This window comes from Furipterus horrens, unplaced genomic scaffold (genome assembly GCF_987537825.1).
Source record: "Furipterus horrens unplaced genomic scaffold, mFurHor1.1.pri manual_scaffold_10, whole genome shotgun sequence".
NCBI classification, from domain to species: Eukaryota; Metazoa; Chordata; class Mammalia; order Chiroptera; family Furipteridae; genus Furipterus; species Furipterus horrens.
Genome location: NW_028327180.1, coordinates 95,033,178 through 95,053,431, shown reverse-complemented (window position 1 = coordinate 95,053,431; position 20,254 = coordinate 95,033,178). Strand labels below are relative to the sequence as shown.

Genomic DNA, 20,254 nt, shown 5'->3' with positions numbered 1-20,254 from the left:
CTTAGGTGGTCCCCATCCGTAACAATGGTAGAAGGTGACCTCCAAAGTGAGGGAGGTTGTTGTGTTGGCACATAGACCATCGGTCTATTTTCTGCTAGACATGAGCCATTGTAATGACTGGCTTCAATGTAATGACCCCTCGCCCTTCTGGGGACTTCACTGACTTTCAAAAAGCCTCGTGCAGGAAAGCGATCGTTCTGAAACCCTGGGTTCTGTTCATTGAGAGGCTGACAAGAGCCGGAGGAGGCATTACCAACCTTCCTGCTAATCTGGCTCCTCGTATCATGCATTAAGCCAACTAGTAAAAATCATTATGAAGTTTTCGCTGAAAGGGCAAGTGTAGAAAAACATGTTTCTAAACAGAATAACAGTCTTTGCCATTTTTCTTCCAACTTGCATGCCATCTGGAAATTCTGATTTTTTTTTTTTCTTCCAAAGGGTAGGAAAGAAATGTGCTCCAGGCACAAATAAATGTTTACAGCTGAGTTATAAACTGAGAACGGCGGGGCTTCCAACAGGCTGGCAGGGACAGAAGTCGAGCAGCGTTGCCACAAATGACACCGTGGCGGACCGGCCAGGCCAGCGGACCAGCCCTTCTGACTGTGCCGTCCAACCTCATCCAACACGTGTTTGGGAAGAAGTCTTCATTTGGGTTTGTTCTAATGCTGAGAATTAAAAAGAAAGACGAAGTGGCGTGATTGTCTATCTCGATGTTCTGAGGCAGCCCTTGCTTTTGGAAATTACAGCACCTCGTAAGAAGTGGCAGCCGGTAGAGAGGTCTGTTCGGTGCACCCGTTGAAAGATGTCACGAGGATGTCAGTGACAACAACTAATATTCACGGGTCTCTTATTAAGTGCCGGATCCCGCACACTGTGTTTTACGAGACTTGTCTCACGTAGGTTGGACGGGGTGCTGACGGAGGGGGGACCGGTTTACGGATGAGGAATTGGAGGCAGAGGGAGGATGCCTGACCTACTTAAGTTCATGCAGCTGCTAAGTGATGAAGCTGGTGTTTGTATCCAGCTGGACCGAGTCCGAGTCCTACATTATAGAGAATCTGTTAATGCACAGTGACTGTGATTATATGGTATCCAGCTCGCAGTCAAGAAGAAAAACAAAATGATATGTTGGTAGTTTGGGCTACTTCTCACGAGACTCCTATAATTTGTGTACTTACCAGGAAAGACCAAGGAAAGTAGGAATGGGTTTGTGAATGACAGAGCAGCCAGCAAACTTCTTCTGGAAAAGGCCAGGTAGTAACAGTATTTTAGGCTTTGGGGGCCTAAATCCAGTCTCTGTTGCAACTACTTAATGGCATTGTTGTGGTACAGACGCAGCCACAGACATTGAATGTACGTGACTGTGCTCCAATAAAGCTTTATTTGCAAAACCAGGCAGAGGGCAAGATATGGTCCATGAGATGTAGTTTGTTGACCTCTGATATATAGGACACCTGCAATTTAAAATGAATGGTAGACTTTGAGAATGATCCATGAAACTCTGCTTGGGAGCTTGTCCTTTCTTAAGATCAGTGAGAAAATTGGCTACATATGATGTGCCCTTTAAAAGCTCTCGTAGACTTTGCCCCTGGGCCTAGCCAATCAAACTGGACTCCCTTATGTTATCGGACCAGGTCAGAACACTGTATTGAATCTTTGTTCTCAAGGCTTATCTAATCCCAGATCTATAAAAAAAAGTGCTTCGTGCTCTCATAATGAAGATGTATGAGTTCATTCCTTTTAACATAGAAATACACAGACATGGTGAGTGATTCCGGCGGTCTGTGGACTCCCTGTTCTTGATCTGCAGCCCAACAACCAACCACGTCAAGGTTTAATTGAAAGAGAGAACCAAGGAAAAAATAAGCCATGAACAACACCAAATGGAAAAGGAAAGATAAAGGCCAGAGAACATACCCTCCTAACTAATTAATCAAGCGCTTTGTTTCCACTAACACATCAGAATGCGTGGGCTGCCCTGTCTATTAGATTTCTTTCCAAATCTGAGAAATGTAAACACGCCTAAAGACCAGGTAATAAAATCTCTGTCGATGTGCCATCTTAGATGGGACTCACACGTCCGTGTTTTGCTTACATTTTAATTCGCTTCTGCTGGATTCTCCCCCAGTAATTGCTTAATGAGATTAACCTCGTGGCCATGTGCTGTGTATCTTGATTAAAACATTATCAGAGCGAAGGATTATTGTACACCACCCCAAAATGGAGGGGGTGTTATTTAATTAACTTATTGCCAATATTTCTTAATTGTCTCTTTGAAACACTGGCAAAGTAGTCAATTGGAATTGATTCAGGTTATCCAAATGTACAGAATTGGGGAGTGAGTGGGAGGTAGGGAGGTCACTGAGGAAAGAAATTCAAACCTAAGGTCACTTTCTCTAAAAGAGTTAGCCACAGAAAACAAAAACCTTTCTAGTTGTTTTTTAAAACCAAACTTGACAGCAAGTTAAAGAAAAGATCTGATATCTTCAGTCTTCAGAAGAGTTCTGTCTCTGTGTTCAGAAGCGAGATGTTCAGAGTTTTACTTCAACTGCAAGCAATTTTAAATTCTCACCCTTTTCCATAAGAGTTCTACTGACAAAATTCATTGGACAGCGATTCAGCCACCTCTTTTGTCTGTCTCATGCCTCATTTGGACAACAGCTGAACTGGCTTACACAACACTTTCAAAAGTGTCTTGCCCCCGAGAGGAAAAGTTCTGGTCTTTCCAGAGGCACGTGGAAGGTATTTCTGCATTGGTAATTTGGAGGCGCCATAGTCTCTGTTAGGACTTATTCTCGGCGGGAGCTCTTCCTCCCGAGCTCTGTCCATGCTGGTGTGGGATGCTCAGGCTTAACCCCGAATGGGAGGAGTGGCTGACCCTAACCTACAGAAGTGAATGCCTATCAGTGGACCTCTTTTGTGAAGGATGATATGTAAAAAGAGTTTGTCTATAATTTCAGAATGTATACACACTTAACAGACATTTCTGTGCCGGAGGATAAAATACGCATATTCACTTTCAAATATGTATTCTGCATTCATCTCAAAGGAGAGGGTGCGAACATAAGAGATTCAAGGACATTCGTGGGTAAAGTATAAGAGAGACCCCTGAAGCAGGGGTTCTCAAAGAACATCACTGTGACCTTTTGGACGGTCTAGTTCTTCACTGTAGGGGGCTGTCTTGTAGGATGTTCCACTGCACCCTGGCCTCTACTCATTAGATACCAGTTGTGACGATCAAAAAATGTCTCAGACGTTGCCAATGTTCCCTGGTGGGCAAAGATGCTTGGCTGAAAACGACTGTCGCAAAGGAAACCACGCTGCAGATAATACCTAGTCTTGGGGGTGAAGAGATTAAAACCCGAGGCCAACACATTTCCCTTGGGGCTCTTCGATCACTTAAGGCAGGATATGATCAGGTAAGACAAAGTCTACTTTTCATGTTTAGGTGTAGTGTTAGTGACCTGATCATGGAAGGCATATAATGTCATCCTCAGATAAGACTTTTTCGTGCTAACTTAAGGGTAATTTAGTGTTATGATGAGGATAGGTGAGTAGAACAATTAGAAAAGTCTGGATGAGAAGACAAAAGGTCATAGCCAAGCATGAGGACAGCATTGGGGAGCACTTCCCAGCGACAGTAACATCTCAGGGTGGCGAATGGACACCTGTAGGGGAAGCTGAATTCTGGAATCTTCCCTGTGGAAAATGACCGATCTAAGGAAACACCGACAGGAGGGCTCCAAGGTGCACAGGGCACAGACGCAGGTCACTTTGCCCCTGGCTACTTACTTGATTTGGGGTAAGTTTCTAAATCATCCCAGGTCTCAGCGTCTCCGAGATAATTTTCCTCTCTCTCGAGTTATTATACAACGCTGAGCCTGGCACACAGTAGGTGTGCAGGAAATGCTAGTTCCTTACCTATCTTTGAAATATCCTTGAGGGGTGTTTTAAGAAACATAGGAGTGAAACACCCTGTGTTTGGAGAAACCCTGGCGTCTGTGACTTTCTCCCGAATTCAGCAAAGCCTTACTGTCCCACTGGCTGCTGTTGTCTTTTTTTTTTTTTTTTTTCTTTTCTTTCTTTTTTTCTTTTTAGAGGTGGAAGTATTTTAATAAATTGCATTTATAAGCGACCTAGATTCGAATATAATAAATCTCTCGTTATCGTCCATTTCTACCTGTGGGGCACAGCAAATACCTTCTCTGCTAGTTGCTAATGAAGGGCTTCCCGACTGAAACAAACAAACAAACAAACAAACAAACAGACGAAGCAAGAATCCTGATTTCAGTTTGTCCCGGAGGTTCCCACCGCCCCGCGGCTCTGTTTGCTCTCCTTCTTAGCACGTTGTTAGCACCCTCTTTTCCCTGCAAGAATACAGTTGCCTGATCGCTTCCATAAATATTCCTATTGTCCCCGTCACTGTTGTTAGAAGAGAAAGCTTTGTTCCCCAGTTGTCAAAACTCCTTTCTAATTCTCCCCTCAAGCCCAACGGCTCTGAGTCCTTATCCTCCCAGGGGCGCCTGGCAGGGGCTTCCTCCCTGGGGAGGGCGCCTCTCCCCCCAGGAGAGGGGCTCTCTCCGCTCCAGGCTTCCTCCGTCAGGAAGGACTTTCTCCAGCTGCTGCCGGGGCTGTGGCTTCTGCCCAGGCCTCGGGATGCTTTCCAGCAGCAGAGAGCGCAGGTACGCGCACCGCTCCGGGCAGGCGCCCCGCCAGCTCCCTGCGGCAGCCAAACGCGGCTCCCAGACAGGAACGGCCAACAGCTTCAAACGGGGGAGGGGTGCGCCGCTTCGGCACGGGGACGCCCCCCCCCCCCTTTCTTTTCCTTTCTTGCATACCTTTCAAGATTTGGATTAGAAAACCTGAACCCGCTGGCGGGAGCTCTGAAATGTCCAGGGCCCTCCAGCGGGCAGAAGCAGCAGCTGTACCCTCACCTTTGCCTCCAGATGGCATTGTCGCCACGTCATCGTTTCCTGGTAAGCCCGTCCTGATGCCATTGTTGAAGGTGTGTCCATCTGCCGGCTGGAGTTGCCAGTTGAGTCCGAGCAGATGCATGGCTGTGGGACAGACAAAGTCAGGGAAACATGAATAGATAACTCAGCAATGCAAATGTCCAGGTGTCTTTTCTAGCCATTGCCTGTTAAGGAAGCTGTCGTCCAAAAGGGGCCTGCCCCAGGCCGCGGGGAACGAGAGCTAAATACCTAAAACAGGTAGCTCTGGGTAGCTCCTCTCCTGCTGGACGCAGCCTCCGGGGGCGAGGGTCCCGTGGTGGGCAGAGGAGGGAGGCCGCAACAGCCCAGGCCTTCCAAGTGGTGCCACCATGGAGGGGAAGGTGCCCCTTTGGGACCACCGGACAGGGCGCTGGACATCGTGCCAGGCCTCCCTGCACTGGGGTGCAGTTGTTCTTAGATTGGTAGCCCAAGGGCCTTGACGAGGAGCTCCCCCAAACTACTCAGTATGTCAACCAATGTTAAGATGAGGCTTCGGACATGGGACCAGCTCGCTGGTCTGCCGAGACCCGCCCGGAAACACCACGCAGCTGGCCCACCCCTCTCCCCAACTGTTTCAAACTTTAAACATATTTTTCCTTTCCGCCCCTATTCTTGGTAAGCGTACACTTTACAGCACATTATGGAAACAGCTTGGGCGTAGTGGTGGAATGGGGTCCTTTTCTGTAAACATTCCAATTCCTCTTCTCTCTTTACCACCCCCTCCATCCCCCAAAATACACTTGACCACAGTGCAGAAGGAGGCAGTTGCGAGACACACAGCCTCTTCTTCTCTTTGCTCAGGAGACAAGCCCACCTGCACGCTGCAGCTTCGTTACTCTGTGCACCCCAAACCCCCAAATGCAAACTTCTGTCTGGTCTTCCTTGTCCCTCTGTCTGCCCCAACTCCCCGCTTCCCAGTTAGATTAGCAAACTCAATACACTCCTGTCCCTGTGGCTTCTTGGTGCCTTGTCTGACCACCTGCAACAGAAGGCAACACCCAAGCCACCTGCATTCTTCCCAAGCCCCCATGTAACCAAAGTTTCATTTGCAAATCAATAAGAAGTCCATCTCCCTACATATTTTCCATTCAAACAATAATCGCGCCAAGCCTGTCGCGCATTTCCACCAGATACAGGCTGACGGCTGCTCTGTGTCCAGCGTCTCTGCGGGACGGAGAGAGGGCCGGAGACAGGGAGAATGCGGGGATGGGAGACACAATTAACCACGGGAAACAGAGTTAACAATGCTTAGGAAGCTGTTCGCACAGCAATTAATTCTGCATGCCGGCCACCACCTCAAGTCTCCGCATCCCATTAAGGTTAAAAACCTCTTCTCCAGCAAGACAGCTCAGATGGATGGGTGCAGATGAAGGTGGCAAGGTGTCCCCCCCTGCTCATCGCCTTTTTTCTTCCAGACGCTCCTAGCTCGGAACCATGTGTTGTTTCTAGACAGTATTCTGAAGTGCAGGCCCACGGCTGCAACCCTTTGAGATGATAAATACTGATAAGAATGAGTGACATTCACTGTACACTTTCTGTCAAGGCAACACCTAATTTTCTTCTGCAGTTTATCCGTCCTATGTAGGTCATTTACTTGAAGAGACTACATACTACTGCCTCAAATAATGACATATTCTCCCTGTACAGGGGTCAGGGAATGAGAACTAATCATGGTGGCTTCAAGGTAATGATAGCTTTTGATTCGTGCTTACAAGGTGAAGGGAGCCAAAGAATTAGCTATTTTAAAATGATTTTTAAAAACAAATGTTATGATTGGGTTATCAGGGCTTGCGCTGAGATGTGGCTCTTCGGGGATCTGGTTTCTGTGGTTTAAGACAGACTTGGACATATATTGCAGGTGCAGCCCGGCCGGGACCTAACAAAGCTTGGCTTTTCCTATCTGTAGAAGGAAGTGGTGGGTTCACCAAGCAGCGAGAACAACTTCCCTAGTGTCCCATTGGTATGAGAACCATGGTCAAAACCGCTCCCCGCTTATGCGTCTCAGTCTTGACATCCAAGGCAGAACACATGGCCACCCTCGGCTCTGGGAGCGCAGCAAGCAAACAACACCCTAACTCTCCCGCATGTAAACAGGGCATTCATGAAACTGTGTTCTCTCTGCTCTCAAAGGTGCCTGCCCTCCCTCCCTTTTTGTTTTGGACTCCATTGCAGGGAAGAGGAAGGGAGAGAATGATGGTGGTGGTGGGGGAGGTGCAGGGAATAAGAAGCATAATTTGTAGGAACAAAATAGACAGGGGGATGTTGAGAACCATAAAAGAAATGGAGAAGCCAAAGAACTTACATGCACGACCCATGGACATGAACTGGGGGGCGGATTATTGGAGGGAAGCGTGGTACTGGGCGGAGGGGGACAAAGGGGAAAAATCAGGACAACTGTAATAGCATAATCAATAAAATATACTTAAGAAATATTGTGAGAACAAGAAAACTATAGATGGCATGAGAGGGGTTCGGGACAGAGGATGCACGTTAACTTCTCAGACAACCCCCAGAAGTGAAAAGAAAAGACGAGAAAGGGAGATGCAGCTGGGAGAAGCGGAGAAGCCACATCTGCTGAGCGCCAGGTCTGGCCTCCCAGCAGAAGCACCGCAACAAAAATGGAACTCAAGTTTGGGCATATTTTCTGTTGTGCAACTGAAAGTAAATAAGTGAGAATCACAGCAGGGGAATAACCACCTTGCCTTGGATTTTTTTGGGGGGTGGGGGGAGGGCAGAGACTGAAATAGGCTTTTGTTTACACTTCCTCCACCTGATCAGCGATTCCTTCTCTTTTTCTTGAGTAAGAAAATGAGAGTCTCTTTCTGGACTGTGGGGATGGACTGAAGGGTCCTCAGGATAAAGGCCCTGGGGGGCGGGGGCTGTGAAGTGAATGAGTTTCTTGACTAATGAGAACTCTGTTGCTTATTCTGCTACTGATCTGTCCTATGGCTGTGGCTGAGAAATCCATCAGTCAGTCGAACTCCCCTTTACAGGGAGAATAATGACCGCTTAGGGACAGAGGCAGGTTAAGCATCTGTCTGTCCCCCAGCAGATCTTGCAGAGTGCCTTGCATAGAGAAGGCACCCCATCAGTATTTATTAGAATAGGCGATGCCGCATGGGGGAAGATGGAGGGGTTGGATTATAGGACGTTATGTTCCTATAAATAAAAAATACATAACAGAGAAGTGTAAAGGATGAAGGATACAGTGCTGGCAGCAATATGGATGAGCCTGCAAAGAGATACTGTTTTGATTATTGGATATCACTGCACGTGGCCAGTCCCGGAAGCCCTTCTATGGCCAGCACTGGGGGACTTTCTATAGACATTATCTTAACCTAGACTGGTGGCTTCATTTGAGGTGGGAATTGTCATAATCCCCCTTTCACTGGTGAGGAAATGGGTGACTGGGAAGTGTGATCACAGGTGGATTTTGGAATCGAAGGAGGCTTATTACAGTCGGAGGTGGCCGACTGCCTCACGTGCTGTAGGGATTGCATTACAAGTTCTGATCTGCAATAGGATTTCAGCAAACCCGGTCTCTTTCTTGCAACTTCTGACAATCTCAGTGTGGTTGGTGAATGACCGTTTTCCATATTCAGCACCCCTTCTTGAAGGGGGTCTTGAGTGAGGATGCCATGGCTGACCAGTGATACAGTAACAGAATGAGTAAAGAAATAAACTGGTACCGTTGCAGGCCACTGAGAATTTGGGGTTGTTTGTTACAGCAGCATGCCTGAGACTATCTAGACTGATAGAAGCACTTCTAGGGAAAGTGAGAAAGTTCATTTTTTCTACACAGGTCACCGCACAGTCCTTGAAGCTATTTACGTGTTCATAGGGTGAGACTCCTTTCCAAAACCAAGTCAGGAAGAGTTAGGACCTATAAGGGTCACCACATTTGGTTCTATGAACAACAACAACAAAAAATAGCTCTTTAAACATTATCTCATGTTATTTCCAGTTGGCATCCACTCTCAGAAGCAGATTTAGAAAGCTGAGGAGCCTCAGTGGGGCCAGAGTTATTGCTTCTTTATCTCAAGATCTGGGGTGAACACTGGCCTCGTCCATGTACAGGTTACGTAATAAGACATCCTGGATGCAGCGGGTGGTCCCAGCTCCCGCTCCCACACCCACAATTGCTCCCACAGCTTGTCCCAAAAGGTGCTGTTCAGACTGTCTTAGGGTCAGGAGTGAAATGAGTTTGGGAGGCCCTCTCCTGGACACTTCTCACCCCTGCCGGCAGCCAGAACGCACAGTTTATCATGATTTGACAGGCTCCGCTCCAGAGGGACCCTCGGACAGAACAGCGGCGCTCCAGGGCTCAGCGCGGACGGAACAGAGACAGGCTCCAAGTGGAAGCTCGCGTGATCTGGGTGGCAGCTGGGAAATCAGTCACTGAAAACACGGTAGGCAGCCAGACTCCAAAAGTTTCCCTCTGGCTACTTGGAGAAAACGTCCTGCAGTGCTGAAGGGGAACTGGGGCAGGATGGACAGACCGCACACAGAACCCAGCCTGCTGTGAGCATAGACCGACTGCGAGTCAGGGCGATAGTTTCTCATTGAAGTTGCCCGGTTCTTTTGGTGCTGGCTGGACTCTAAAAGAAATACTCAGGAGGAGCCCAAGCAGAAGAAAGGAAGATGCTGTGAGTGCAGATAACGAAATTCTCCACCAAGCGCAAGGACAGGAAATTACGAGCCTTGCAGAGTGGCAGCCTGGCACAGAGCTGCCTGATACAGCGATCTGGGAGTGCATGAGCCCTGCTGAGAGCCACTGAGCGCCTCCCACCTTCATTGGCTGGCAGAGGGTCACCCTGACATGTTTCCCAGAGAGCCGCTCAGCCCCCCGTTGACTGAAGACAGCAAAGTGGGGGTCACAGAGGCTCTGGGTTTGCTGAGAAGGCCTCCAGGAGCAGGGGGTATCTTCAAAGACCAGGCTCATTGGCACATAACCCGAGGAAGACACTGGGCTTTCCATTTGAAAATGGGCGCCTTTGGGCAAGCGGAGTTTAGGGGGTGGCAGCAGGCGAGCCATGGCTGCCGGGTCTCCTGACTCAACGTGGTCAGACGCATTGGGGCCTTAGAGGTGGTGCCAGAGCCCCTTCGGAGACCAGGGAGGGCAATGGGAAAGGTCGGGGCTGGGTCTCCTGGCTCCCGCATCAGCCGACTTAGCCAACCATGGCAGGGTCCCCTGGGAAACGTCGCCAGTCCTGAAAGTGCAGCGACGTAGAGAAGAGAACCCCCGTGGGATAATCAGGGGCCCAGTGCACAGACCACCTGCACAGGCAGTTCTGCAAACAGGGGTAAACATGAACACCTGCCAGTGAGCCTACCCAGCAACAAGGGGACAATTAACATTTATTTTGGCAATGTGCCATTTATTGGGCTAATTAGGTTAATGTATTTTTTTTTCAAAATCATTTCATGATTATTTATTGAGCACCTACTGTGTGTTAGGTGTGTCCCAGGCGCCCAGGATAAAGTTAACAAGTTCCTTGCTTTGGGGGAACTCACATTCTAGTGGGAGGCCTAGAAACGAAACAGGTAAGTGCAAAGGAGAGAGAGGATAAGGGTGGGGTGCGCCAGGGTGTGGGGGATGGAATGAGAAGTTCTTCTGTTTGAGTGAGGGCTGGTCAGGGTGGAAGTGCGAGGGCAATCCACGCGGACACCTGGGGAAGAACAGCGGGTGTCGGAGCAGAGGTAGCGGCTTCTCCGTGATTCAGATGGGATGGCCCTGGAGGGTCCTAAGGAGCATGAAAGCTCATGTATTTCCTCCCTCCTCCCCCCGGGAGGGAGAAATGTAACCTCTGTCTTGCAGGTAAGGACATCGGGGCTGAGGCAGCTGAAGTGACTTGTCTGAAACCACAGCCCATAAGCGGGAAATCTGGGGCCCAGACTGAGACCGGTGACTGCAGCCTCAGAGCGGCCAACCCCACACTCCCCTGCGGCGACTCGTTTGGGATCCTCACTGTCCACCATGACCTACCGAACAACCCTGCCCTGGGCAGGGGGAGGGCGAGGGACTCACTTCCTAAACGCTGTCAAGGCTCACTCAGCGACAGACACCCCTCTCTGTGCGCATTTGCTGGTCGTCTGTAAATACACCCAGTCTGCGGTTCAACAGAAAGGAATCGCCCTTGTCCATAGGAAAGACATCTGTTTGGTGACTTCGGTTCACAATCAGGCTGACTAACATTGTTTGGGGGTTCTCCTTGCTCAGAGAGGAGGGACCACTGCAACAGGTTAATAGGATCCTTTTGAGGGACGCTGTCAGCACCTAAGTGACCTGCTCCGAAGAAGAGACACAAATAAAACCGTGAGGGATGACATTGTTGGAAATGCTGTCTCAAAGGTGTTTAAAAAAAATTAAAATCTTAAAGGAGTTTAAAAAAAAAAAAATCCCCTTCAGACTGCCTTGGTGACGTGATTTCTCTTATTTCCCTCCCACTGTATTGCCACACACTAAACGGAGTGATTGTCCCAAGCTCTGCAGGGAAGTCACACCCACTGGGATATGTGGGCCTCTCTCCCAAGAATGCTGTGAAACTGACTTGCCTGCCCTGCGTCCACCGTCCAGCTCGCCTCTCCCGACATGGCTGTAAAGCTTGTGGCGCAGGAATGACACAGAAGAGGAAGGAGGAGTTACAGATGAGACCAGAATCCCGGCAGGCTCCCAGCAGAAGAGAGGGGGCTCCGGAGAAACGTGCCTGCACTCACACCTCCACCTGCGCTCCCCTATTCTCCAGCCACGGGGTTAAAATGGCCATCTGTGGGGATTTCGTCTATGCCACCCACATCTAGTTCCTTGCAAATGCAGGGAGGCTTTCTGTCCCCTCCTGCGTGGGTGCTATGGGGACAAGGTGACAGTTGTATGAGGCAGCCCTGGGATCAGGGAGTAGCATGTTCTCAAGACAAGAAGAGTCCACACGGAGCGACCAGTGCATTAATCTATTGTCATGACAGGCTCAGGACGGCGCAGCGAGTGGGAAGTGGTACGAAATTAATCAGTTTCTGTGTTTGGAGGGAAAAAAATGGGGCTCCTAGCAGCTTCAGGCTGTAGGGAGCCCCAAGCTGGTGTCATCCCTGCCCCTGTCGTCCCCACGGACGGACGCACTGCAGGGGGAACTGCTGACACTGGATGCGTGGTGTCTGGTGAGCGCAGGTGACCTCTGACAAGACCCCCTTGCTCTCAGCATCACCAGGCAGATCAATACACAAGACAGACATGCGCTCACAGCCACTTTCTGTTCCTGTGCTGAGCCTCCTGGATGGCAGCCTGGAGGACTGGCCATGCTGGTCCCCTGTCCCGTTGTCCGCAGAGCCAGCCCATCCTCGGGCACAGAGACACCTGCCTGGAACCAGTCACCACACCGGGCATCATTCACCACCAAAACGACCCTGTTCCTGTTGCTTCCTTTCCCAGGAAAGAAATAAAAAGCCTTTCTTTCTCCAAGAAAGGACCCACGTGACCAAAACACCTTTAGAGAACGATAATATCGGTAGGCTTTATTCGGCAAATAAATCATGGTCTGGTATTTTAAGAGCTATTGTGATAGCAAAACACATCCCCACAATCGGGTACGCAGATACCTAAACACACCTTTCTCCCCCCCGCCGCCCCGCCCCTGAAGCTTGTCATTCAGCGTTGAGGACCCAAAGGATGTTTTTCTTTAAGAACTGCAGTCCGCAGCCTCTGTGAAAGAGGGGGCCCCTCCACAAGACCCCCAGCTACAGAGGAAGGACAACACAGGCTCCATGCAGCAGGTGGCCCCGCAATCCTAGGAAGCAGCCATTGTGAATGTTTTTGAGGAGAAGATGTTGTATCGATCCGTAGAGGGGCCACGTGCGCTGGAACAAAGAGGGAGAACTCTCCCATAGAAAACAGTCTTCAAAAGCGGGGGGGTGGGGGGGTGGGGTGGGGGAGGCAATCAGGGCACCGGCCACACTCCGTTCCCAGGGCACTTTCTTCCTTCCCGAGGCTACAGCCAACAAGAAGAGGGTCTGGACTCCTTCCCCTCCACGAGCCCTCAGCAGCCCCAGACAAACTGCCCCCAGCGAGCCTTCTGACTGAACCCTGGAGCCATGGGCAGGCAACCTGAGACCAGCAGCCTGAGGCAGGGAGGCCTTCAGAATAGGGCAAAAGAGGCGCTATCTCCCCATCTGGGGTGCCTGACCTGTACCAGGTTCATTCCCATCAGGGTTGGAATCCCCATACAACCATGCAGATAACCCTGGGCAAGCTTATTTACCTTTCTGACCGCGATGTTCCTTAGCTAGAAAGATGCTAACATGTGCAAAGTACTGCCTCAGCGCCATGCAGGGCGCCCAGCCCTTTATAAGCGTTGCCTTAGTTACCTGAGATGATAATCCAAGAGGTAGCTACTGTTACTATTCCCATTTCTTAGGCGGGAGAATGGAGGTGGAACGGTGCTGGGGAATTGGCTCATATTGACAGGGCGGGGAGGGGGGTGGCTGGTTACAGAACCCAGCACGTGCTCTTAGTCATGTATCCTTGCTCTATAATTATAGCTCTGCGGGGGGAAGGGTGCTCAGACCAACCTTATGGAGCATTGTCTGTATAGAGGAGGCAGGGATCTGGGAGGATCAGACACATAGGAGACACTGAAGAAATGGGTCTCACTTCCTGCTGGGTCTCGGGTCCCTGTGTCCTTACAATGATGGCCATCGTGGCTAACTTTCACTGAGCCCTTAGTGTGTGCCAGGCACCCATGTTACAATATGTGTATATTACTTTTGCATTTTACAGGTGAGGAAATTGTGGCTTGGAAAGCTGAACGAACACAGCTGGGGGAGCAGTAGAGGCGAGATTTGAACCTGAGCCATGTGACACCTGACACCTGAGAACTGCACCTTCCCAGTTCATAGCAGGACAACTGTCAGGTCAACTCCAACACCCGTGAAGACCGAGGATGTATTCTTGGCGCATTGGTGTAAATCCTCTATCAGAGAAATCTCTGTGGCTTCTTCTTTCCTGCCTCGCGTCGGAATGCCAGAACCACAGACAGGATGGGCTCAAAGGTCATGTAGTCCAGGCCTTCGCTGGACAGAGGACGACCTTGAGCCCTACTTATAGGTGAAATGACTTGCCCAAGGTCTTGACCACCGAAGGTTGGCTGAGCCAGGACTGAACGTTGGTCTTATGACTCGGTGGTTTTCTCTCTATTGCTCTCTTCCACTTCCTTAAAGACAGAGAATTCTGAAGCCTATGGGCAATGTGATGTCTTATTCAAGAGAAAATGAGGGACCTCAGAGAAGGCTTCTTCTCTCACCTACTTAAGATTTTTATTACTCCTATTTGCAAGGCAGGGTATGAGCAGGAATAACCTGTTAATAAATTAGTCAATAGAAGAGGCATTATGATCCTTTCTGATCCCAAATTCATTAGGTTAGGTTTTTATGACAAATTACTTCTACTGCAGACGTTCGTTCATTCACAACTAGTTTCTAAAATCGCTGTTTCTCTATTTCTACCTGGACCAATGAGGCTGTGGACGATACAGACGTGTTCTCTCCTGCATGTGAACTCGGGAATTTTTTTAGGAGTGAGAAATGAGTTGAAGAAATAAGGATGTTGAGCAAGTCCTGTATATAATTCTCATTTCAATTTGGTCATTTGTTCAGTGGAGCCAAATTAGGCACATAGGGAGGGAGACTCTGCCAATGTTCTTTTCAATTTTTAATTTTTGACATGGTTCGCTCAAGGATTTCTTTTTTTAATTCACAAGTCAAAAATCTTGTATTAGCAAATTGAGCTTGATCTTTCTCTTAAATGGTTTTTAGGTAAGTGGATTGCACATGCCTAACCTGAAACACTTTAAACTTGATTCTGATGGAAAGAAACAGTGTGTTACAAAAAAATTAGTTCTATCTCTCAGGGCCTTATCTGGTAGTAGGAAATGAAATTCCCAGAAATACAATAGTCCGGGTCCTCTGATATGCTAATATGAACACGGTCAACTTTTACTGAGAGGAAGAGACCCTGGAAAAAGAAAAGGATATTTTCTTTTTGAAATGCAGGCTACCTGTACCCATTTAAAAAGAACCACATTTTCATCTGCAATTAGAGAAATGACACAATTACACTTATTTTGATGTTGTGACAATTTACTTAATAGAGCTAATTTCAGGGGTTTTATGTGATACCCAAGTCCCATACATGCTGAAGGTACAGGTTTTTCTCAACAGGCGGCAACATTGTAACTGCGGTGGCATTTTTGGCTTATACAACACATTCCATGACAGCAGAAAGATATGTGACATGGTTCATAATTAACCTCCCCGCTCCCTTCACCTCATGCTCCCCAACCCCCCCATAATTCTGTGCAATCTAGGTGCACACCAATTCACCTGCAGCTGGGGGTCAGCGTCTCCTCTAATACCTGCCCGGGAGAGACATTGCCCCTCACCTGCGTGTTCGGAGCTCCAGAAAGATGAACACATTTGTCAAGTTCCCCAACTTATTTTCATTGCTTAACTCTTTTAGGCTTCAATTTCTGAATATCCTCCCTCCTGGTCTTCTCTGATTTCATTTAATCTTTTATGTAATAGAAGGCACTCCTGAGGTAGGTATTTTCTTATCCTGATCTTACGAAGGACGAGAGTGAGGCTTACTGCCTTTCCACAACCTGCCGAACGTCAAGGGTGGCCAGATGTATTTTTTCTTCATTTGTCAAATCTGTCGAGTTCCCGTAGTGAGGACTAAATCTCAGAGACAGCTCTGTCCTCCACAGCCCTGGGGACAGCCTCCTGAGTAAGCGGTGCCCTCAGACCCTCTACGCTTTGCTCCAGATCTGTCAAAAAGAACCGTCCCAGGTGACCAGACTTGGGTCTCTCCTCTGTACTCTGTACCTTTCAGTGCACAATGTCACTGGCATTCTGCTTCTGTTCCAACAGAAACTGTAACGCGAGCCTCAGAGGTGACTTGAAATTTTCTGGTAACCACATTAAATAAGTAAAAATGAATTTAAAAGCATGTTTTGAACTCAGTATGTCCAAAGTATTATTAGTTCAATATGTAATCAACATAAAAATCATTTTTCCTTTTTTTTTTTTTTGCATGAAGTCTTCCAAATCTGGTTCGTATCTGATGTTTAAAGTATCTCTCCGTTCAGATGCTAAATGTTCGGTGGTTGACGTGCAACGTGGTCTTGCCAGAACAATAAATGTGTTACACAGGAAATATCTTATACAGTGATCCCTCACTTATCGCGGGTATTACGTTCTAGACCCCCCGCGATAGGTGACAATCCGCGAAGTAGGAACCTTACATTTATTTTAGTATTTACTGTACAGTACCGCAAAATCCCATGCCATAGCAAAAAATCCGCGATAAGTAATTAAATATAATATTTAAAAAAATCCCGCGATATAGTGAGGCCGTGATAAGTGAACCGCGATATAGAGAGGGACGACTGTATTGCTTGAGTTTTAACATTTACATTAATTACAATGAAATAAAGTGGAAAATTAAGTTCTTTAGTCACAGCGATCATGTCTCACGTGCTCAGGAGTCAAACGTGGCAGTTGGACGAAGCCGTTTCTAGACCACGCGGCTCCTCTAGGCCGATTTCCTTGGCAACGCTTGGGGGATATCTTGTACCCACACCTCTTATAGCATTCACGGCTTTGCCTGGTAATTATTTACTGATCATCCTAGCTCTCCCTCTCCCAAACTTTGAGCCATGAACACCGTGAAGGGTGAGACTGGGTCTTCATCCTCCCCTTTTTGAATTTGTCCCAGTAACCAGTATCAGGTTTAGAACTTCCTCATGTTCAAGGATTATCTATTGAATGAAAGAATGGCTTGACAACTTGTATTTTGAAAAATGCAATCAATTGAGGTCTTCAGGGTATGAGGCTAGGAATACTAATGATAATAGCAATAAACAATATCTATTGAATCCTGGCATTGTGCCAGGCTCTCAACTATTACCTGCTTTGAAGGCATTTCTCATTCAACCACTCCCGGCCCATTCACCTTCGAGGCAGGAATTACTTATTCCTACTTTACAGATGAGAAAACTGAGGCTTAGAGTGATTAAGCAACTTGCCTACTCTCCCACCGTTACTAAGTGCCAGGGCCAGGATTATGCAGTATTTCAAACCTCCCGCCACTGTTTCCTTAACCTCAGCAATCATTGACCTTGTCCATGATTTTCACTAAATCTAATGCATCTACTGGTGCTCTTTTCTTACCCCATTTAAAAAAAATCAACCCCCCCCCTTCAAGAAACTTTAATCCATTTAGCCTCCTCCCAAAATAATGTCCGTGAAATGAAAAGCTTGATGTATTAGTGATAAGGTTTTGTGATACACTGAAATAAACGTGTCAGGACTGAAATCAAGTTGGCCCCCACACACACAAAGTCATGGTGTGGAGCACTACTGGAGTGCCTGCCACACTTGGGGAACACTGCCCCCGGCTGGACCACACCTAACCAACACTTGTCTTTCTGTCCCCAAAGACCCTCCACCATACCTGTGTTTTCCTGGCCCTCTGTCGTGGTCCAAGAAACGAAAACACCAGCAACAGGGGAACAGGCTGAGTGAATGGCTCCCTGTGCTGGTCTTTTCTCATTATTTTTAACTGTGTAAAAGTCACATGTGAGCAAACCACAAGACCCGGTCTCCCACCCCCTCCACCTTGAGGGTTTTCTTCACAGCTTCAAGGCCAGAGGACAAAGATGACCGCAGAAGGGCTACCTCCATGGGGGTCTGTCCGGCATGCTAAGAGCTTTCCTGCATTATGCCAGGGTGATGCCCAGAGGGGCTGGAATCTGTTGGAAATCAAGATCCCTTATGCTTCCTGCCTGTCCTCTAGCCAGCTCTGCAGGGAGCAGGGTCTGTATAGCCCAGGCCACCACAAGCATGCTCCTGGACATCCCAGTTTTTACTTAGTTCCTAAATTCACCAGAGCACCTACTATACCTTGACACTGCAAACCCTCAATGCAATTTTCAATAAGAATAATGGCGAATACCAATGTAAGTGCTTACTGTGTGCTAGATGCGGTTCTAAGCATTTTAAATATTTTGACAAAAGTTATTTTTTTTTGTAGATCAAATATGGTAGAATATCAATAATTTTAACTGATCCAACTTAAATATATTCATCACTTAATACACTACCTCTGGAACAGATACTTCTATTACACCAATTTTTAGCTGAAGAAACTACGAGAAAGAGAAATGAACCAACTTCCCTGAGGTCATGTGCCAGCAGGGGTAGAGCTGGGCTTTGAACTTGGGGACCCTGGCTCAGAGTTCTTAATTGCACTACATTCTGGCTCTTACAGTAAGAGTGTCACAGAAAAAAGAACGCCACCTTCTGTCTAAAGGCTAGACTACATTTCAGGTGCACTGTGGGTAAATAACACACTTTTGTGGAAGTAATGGTAGTTAGAGTAGCTTTGGACCCAGGCAGACCTGGCTTTAAATTCAGGGCGAGGACGTGGCCCTGGCCCTTAGCATCTGTGAGGCTCTGAGAAAGTTTTGCCTTTTGTTTTTGACCTCTCAGACCCTCAGTTTCCTCATCTGTAAAATGGGGATATTAATCTCTTTAGCTCAAAGTGGGGTTGTCATATTACATAAAATAAAGTATGCAAATCTCAGCTTGGTACAGATCTCAGAGCTCCACCAACAACAATGAGCATGTGGACTGGCCAGAAATAACATTGTCTGTCTGGAGAAGAATCTCATTCAGATTCCAGACAGCGAGGTTACACACAGAGAGCCCATTCCTAACATGGAGAGAGCCTACCATTGAGTGAAAACCACAGAATCCTCGCAGGGAAAACCTTAGGGATCATCTCCTCCAGAGCCATTCTGCAGAGGAGGCTGCAGAGGGCTGGAAGGGCGGCACACTTTGGCCGAGGGGCCCCGCACCAGGGCTGAGAAGCATGGCCCCCCTCCGATGCGCTCCTGCCTCCCAGCGCTGACTCCCCAAGCTGCCCCTTGGTGTGATGTGTTGAAGAGCCACGCCAGACCTGCCGACCTGACTCACACGTTTCAGGCACGCATGGTATCGGTGGCAACACTAAGCCGTGGTTGGGAGATGCAGTGGGGGAGGGAGAAGAAGGCGCGCGCGTGTGTGTGTGCGCGCGTGTGTGTATGTGTGTGTGTTACTCTAAATGATTTCCATCAACCTTCTCCAAAGCTACCGCCGATAGTCTAAGTAAAACAGCGAGTTTCCTGTGCAAATGTAGCTTCGAGACAAGCCCTCCCCCTGCCTCCCCCTCCACCCAGATTGCCACTTTATAATCACCTACGTTAATATTCGGGAGAACGCCATTGTGTATGAAGCACGTTACAGAGCAGTAGAGTCTGCTGTGAACCTGGTACCTGCAGATGCAGGGCGCTCACAGGGCTGGCGTTGACACGGCGACAGGGCAGAGGCTTGTGTGGCGCTGGCGGGCTCAGGTACTGGCAGTCCCCGACCTCTGCCTGGCGCCTGGTGCTGAGTCAGGCTCTGGGGTGCGATGATGACTAAGACCCGTTGGCCCTGTGAGGCTCACAGTCTAGACCAGGGCTTTCAGGCTGTGGTTCCCAGACCAGCAGCATCAGCACCCCGACTCGTTAGAAATGCAAATTACTGGGCCTCATTCCAGACCTGCAAATCAGAAATTTAGGCCGGGGTGGGGCCCAGGCGGCTGGGGATTAACAGGCCCTCTAGGCCATTCTGATGAGTGCTGAGGTTTGAAAACTAACTACTGCTGCTGAACGTAGCCGGACTGACAGCAATGCGTGGAAGAGAACCTGAAGGAAAGGAGAGGCTCCACTGTTCCATTTTCAAGAAGGCAGAGGAGGTGAGAGATTTCCCATCACCCCCCTCCAGGCGCACGAGGTCTCTGCCCACGCAGGGAGGACACCAGAGCAGCTGCGAGGATGCACTGTGGCAACGGGATGTTTCCGCCAGGCTGGAAAGATGGAGAAAAGGCCAGACCCAGCCTGGGGCCACAGTGAAATGGGGAAGCAGCTGACCTTCCTTTCAGCAGGTTCTTTTCCTTCCAGTCCCTGCATTCTGTCCCTTCTGCCTGCCTAGATGACCAGTTGCCACAGAGGCTCACCGCCACCTCCAACCTCAGTAGTGCCACGTGTATGAATGCTTCCCTGCCACGAGGGGTGCTTCCCGGACTCCCGGCCAAACTGCCAACCGCTTCAATAGAATTTAAAAAATCTACCAGAACTTATATATGAATTCATCCACAGCCCTCCGTACAACGTCACATTTTCTACCATTCATAG

At 48.5% G+C, this 20,254-nt stretch overlaps 1 protein-coding gene across 1 annotated transcript in view; it reads right to left on the bottom strand.

Annotated features, from left to right (window-relative positions):
- LOC150000980 (teneurin-2) overlaps nucleotides 1-20,254 on the bottom strand; it is a 612,383-nt gene that overhangs the window by 176,341 nt on the left and 415,788 nt on the right. The window contains exon 5 of the mRNA XM_090288551.1: nucleotides 4,935-5,057. Within this exon, the coding sequence (XP_090144677.1) occupies nucleotides 4,935-5,057 (123 nt within the window). The remainder of the gene's footprint in view (nucleotides 1-4,934; nucleotides 5,058-20,254) is intronic.